Source organism: Medicago sativa, chromosome 3 (assembly GCF_051527215.1).
Source record: "Medicago sativa cultivar Bolivia chromosome 3, Bolivia_mono, whole genome shotgun sequence".
Taxonomy (NCBI): Eukaryota; Viridiplantae; Streptophyta; class Magnoliopsida; order Fabales; family Fabaceae; genus Medicago; species Medicago sativa.
In genome coordinates, this window is record NC_140751.1 from 21908305 (window position 1) to 21913185 (window position 4881).

Consider the following 4881-nt stretch of genomic DNA (forward strand, 5'->3'; position numbering starts at 1 on the left):
TTTTAGAACCGAAAAAGTATATAATTTATAATGTAGATTAAATACATCATTTTGGTTTTATTCAAAGGGAAATACCTCAATTTTGTTGACTCGTTTGTTTTTTTTTACAAAAGGATCCTTTATAGTTCAACCTGTGATGACCGGGTTTGAAACCAGGCTCCTCCAATTGTGTGTCTTAGTTTTTAATGTCTATTGTCATTTTATCTATCTATCAAAATAATTAAAGACTTTTGTTATAATCAAGGTAAAATTGGGCTTGAACGTGTTATCGATTGTGCCAATTAATAATTTGATTACAAAAATAAAGAATTTGTTTAACTTTGTGTTTGATTATGCATTAAAAAAGTTGATTTTGATTTTGATTAACTTAAATATATCTATATAATGTAATGGAGTTCGGTCGTATAATCTCAAGTAATACTTGAAATAGTATCTAAAAAGATGTTATAAAATATTGAAAAAACACTATAAGCTAAGCTTGTAAGAGAAGGATTGTTTTTTTACGAAACTTTACATTGATCATAAGAGCTTTTATGGCTTCTTGTTTGTTATTGTTTTACTTTACCCTTTTGTGGAACTTATATCAGACAAGTTACATAATTAGACATCTATTTATTCATTGATTTTGTCAGAATAAGTTTACAGAACTGGCAAACTATAATAATGATACATTTAACAAGTAAGTTACTGCACAGTCCTAATTTAGCATCTAATTTTTTTAACCAAGAAACATTAACAGAAGATAGATTTTGAACAGTAAAAGTATTATGAAGAAAATAAACAAGGATCACAGCATGCTATCTGTTTGGGCTGGTAGTCTCTTGAAGAAATTGCTTGGCACAGAAGGCATCTTGCTCCGAAACTTCGGATGCCGAAGAAAGTACAAACCAGTTACCAAAGCCACCACTCTTGGTGGTGTTGCATATAGAATAACTGCAGAACACAAGCTGAACACTACAAACAGACTAGTTGCTCTTGTATCTCTCCAGCTCAGTAGAGAATGAAACCTCTCTCCTTGTGTAGCTATGTCTCCGACAACCGTTTGAATCCTTCCTGCAACACTTCTAAGCCTATCATACCTCATCCTTACCACATCATGTGGTTTAGAACTTGGAAATGTGTCAAACTCTTCGTCGAGTTCGTCCGGATTAGCTCCTTCGGCCCATGAGAGTTTAGTATCCATGTGAGGTGGATTTCTTGGACGAAACCGATAGTTCCATAGACCAATCAAGAACATGTAGAGGAATATTGTCGGAAGAATCAATTCTGGATACAAAATCAATATCAGGAAAAGAATGTGTACTAGTATTGACGTGACCGGATTCTTCCAATTGCAAACGTGGTTGAACCATTTCCCCATTGTGATCACGCTGGAAAAAAGAGACATCATGCGAAAGAAGTTAGCTTTGCTTCTTCTCATGCTCCACATATGTGAATCAACATCTAACATGTACTCAACTGCCTCTTTCCTAAGAGGAGGTTCGGCTCTACCAAGCCTCATAGCTACGATGTTCATCGCTTGGTACCTTAAATTTTCAACTTGACTAACTGTGAATGGACTTAAATAATGCATCTTTGGTAGCAAAGGTTGTCCATAAATATAAACCATGTTAGCTATTGAGAGAGTAGTGAACCTTATTGCTAGTTGAAGCTCACCCGTTTTCTTGACACCATTTTGATGCAAAACAAGAAGTGGATAAGAGTTTGTGTAAATCCTATTAGCTTCAAGTGTTGAGAGCCTAATCCTTACCTTTCCGATTCTTGAATCCCTAGCTGCATTGCTACCACCACTTGGAGCTTTTTCTCCTCCACCACCTAAATGGCAATTATCAAAAACTCCTAGTGTTATTACAGTGCAAGGATCATAAACTTCCCATGTGTACTGTTCATTCCATTTCGGACTAAAAGTGTCGAGAATAGTTCTAGTTCTGATCCATTTCTGACCATACTTGGCTACGCAGTACGCATCGGTGCTTCCACGGCTATTGTTCATTTTCATTGGTAGAAGCTTTTGTGCTCCTAAGATCCCTACTTCAAGCATTCCTATAGGCTGCTTCCATAGCTGTCTAGCTGTTGGTCTATGATCACTTGCATACAAAGTTGATTCATCTAAGACATGGTAACCACCTTCGAGGCAAATTCTCATGTGAATCCTGCTTGAAAATTTAACCTCATTTCTTCTATCACCTTCCATCATTCCAAAACCGTATTTCTCGAGATTGAACCATCGAGAATGAACCGGCCTATGGTCTAGCCGCTTCTCAAAGAGTGTCAATGGTAACGTTATCTTTCCAAGTACCTCGTCTTTTGAACCGTGCACACGATCCTCCACGGTAATCGTTAATTGCTCCTCGAATGGTTCGGCTGCCACAAAAATTAAATCTTCATTCCAAATTTGTGTAGTTGTTCTAGTTGGACATACCTGTTAAAATATAAGAAAATGCTTTATAATATCAATGATGTTATTTTAGAATTTCTTAGTTTATTTTCTATGATCTGTTTATAATCTTAGAGTTAGATTATCTCTTAAGATTCGTTTTTCATTTAAAACTAATAACTTTAACAATACCTTAGTCCTCAGTACTTGGCTGCCCATCTGAGCTTTGATAAAAACCTCTGGCACTCGATTTCTGTCGCTAGATATCACGTCTTGTGCTTCGATCACATTGACCCTTAGATACCATAGTTTAGGTGAAACATAAACCTTTGATCTGATATTGAAAACACCTTCTCCATACACGGTTGCAGCGTCAGAATGCCAAGCATCTGAGAAAGCTTCATCGGCTTGTGTTCCATTCCAAACCGCGAGCATAATGTCGCCTCTAACCCTTCCTTCCCCTCTTCTGTCTTCAAGTCTATACCATTGAGGAGCCAATGGACTATCTGGTGGAACTCTAGTTGGAACTTCATTCAGGTCAAAAGCTACTCTTCCAATGTAATCATCTCTACCAACCGTTTCTTTATCTTTCACAATCACTTCTAAAATAGACGATTGAATTTGATCTTTGGAGAAAGCATAGACTTGGTTCCATTCCGGATTCGATCTCTTATCAACATGTTTTGTTCTTCCTTTATAGTTCCCTAGTCTCACTTCAACATAAGGATCACATGTTGATGTGAGACTGTTCAGGGTGAGATTCTTCGCTTTTACGACACGAACATAAAGATAAAACATCTGCTCCACAAGGTCATAGGTACTTGCTGATCTTTCGCCACCACTCATCCATCCTCTTCCATTATAATTTCCACCATTTGGCCACCGTTCGCCGAGTTGTGGACTTGTGTCTCTCACATTATAGTCCTCTTCATGATGACTATTAGGATGGCCTTGTTGAACTTGAGGGTTGATTGAGTGCATTGTCATTGGATTATTACCTCTTGGTCTTCTCTTTATTGACATCATTTCGACGATGTTTCAGCTGGGAATAAGCCTCCCTCGTCTCGTGGTGGATCGAGATTTCAGTAGTTTGGTTATATCCAAAAGGAAAAAAAGTTTGTGATTCTAAATGGTGTTAAGGTTCTTTGGAATAGTTCTATTTTTTGTTTGGTTTGTTTTCAAAGTCTAGTTTCACTAATGAGATTGTTCTGCTTAGTGTTAATGCAATAGGTAGCTAAAGCTATAAATACCTATTCACAAGTAATCAAATATTCGATTCTTAATGAACATAATTGTAGTTAAGAATTCAAAAGGTGGAAATTCACTTAGTTAAGGTTGTCTCACTTTCTCACACACTTGTAGAAGTGCTTTCAACTTCTTTGGTTTCAAGAAAGGAATAGTTTGATCAAGAAGCTGCATAAGCTTAAAGTAGAAAAGTATGAAGAGAAAGCTTCTGTTTGATCAAATGTAAAATATATGAAATATGAAACTAGTAAGCGTGTGCTTGGTTTTATGAGTTGAATATACAATTATTTATGTTTGAATATATTCACCTCTAAGTAAATTGAAAAATAAATTTAAGAGCATTTTGAAAACAAAAATTATTATACCATGTGTGAATCAAAGTGTAGGTCTAGATTCATTTTTGGAGAGCTAGAAGGGGATTATGAAGACTTAATATTGATTTTGTATATAATTGCCCTTTGTGGTTCCCAATTTGAATTGATTTTAATTGCTAAAAAAAATTGAATTGATTTTAATTATAGAATTATTGGAAATATAGAATGTAGTTTTGTTATTAGGTAGTTAGTTTATTTCTCACAAACTCTATATAGAGCATCTCATGTATTTTTTTAATCAATTATTGTTCAATTCGCTTTCGTGTGAATGTAATCAAACATAATTTATTTTACTTCAAACACACATTTTTTAACTGAAATCAATTTTTATTAAAAAAAAAAACTGAAATAAATTTAAAAAAAATAAAAAATCCGACTATAAAACCAAACACAGGCTAAATGGTAAACATAAACAATAAAGGAGAATTATCATTACCTTTTTCATAGTTTGATGTTAATTCCATAAAGTTACTTAATGAATGTCTTTATTTGGATAAAGGGAATGGTTGAAAGGATCAATTCTTTCTTGTATATGCAGCAATGTCAAAGTGAGAAAATAGATAGAAGTGCCAAAGGCTGATTTGAGTAGCAAAGGCAGCTTTGGATTTGTGTCTATGTTCAAAGATACTTTCCTTGTGCTTTATTTTTCTTCCTCCTTTTAAGATTGTATGTCATAATTGGTGGTAATCTATCTTTAGATTTATGACATTTTTTAATTATTATTTTTTACTTAACTCCTGCAAAAGTTATTAAGATGGTGCTATTATTGGAACAAGTCATTCATGCAACCTACAAAATAGGGTAACATCAACGTGGGAGGACAAGCTAAAAACAAAGGATAATGCAGTGATATATACAAACACAAGTTAGTTTTGTCTTTAAGAT

At 34.7% G+C, this 4881-nt stretch overlaps 1 protein-coding gene across 1 annotated transcript; it reads right to left on the minus strand.

Moving 5' to 3' along the window:
• Positions 1 to 592: 592 nt before the first annotated feature.
• On the minus strand, positions 593 to 3597 carry LOC146936385 (FT-interacting protein 1-like). Its single transcript, XM_085751261.1, has 2 exons — positions 2570 to 3597; positions 593 to 2422 (listed from the first exon to the last, which is right to left on the minus strand). The coding sequence occupies exons 1-2, from the start codon at positions 3401 to 3403 to the stop codon at positions 788 to 790; spliced, it is 2469 nt and encodes an 822-aa protein (XP_085607387.1). The 5' UTR covers positions 3404 to 3597; the 3' UTR covers positions 593 to 787.
• Between the last annotated feature and the right edge of the window lie 1284 nt (positions 3598 to 4881).

Coding starts and splice junctions, on each gene's coding strand:
- LOC146936385 (XM_085751261.1), bottom strand. CDS start 3,403: ATGATGTCAATAAAGAGAAGACCAAGAGGTAATAATCCAATGACAATG. Junction 2,423..2,569: donor GCCAAGTACTGAGGACTAAG/GTATTGTTAAAG, acceptor ATATTTTAACAG/GTATGTCCAACTAGAACAAC.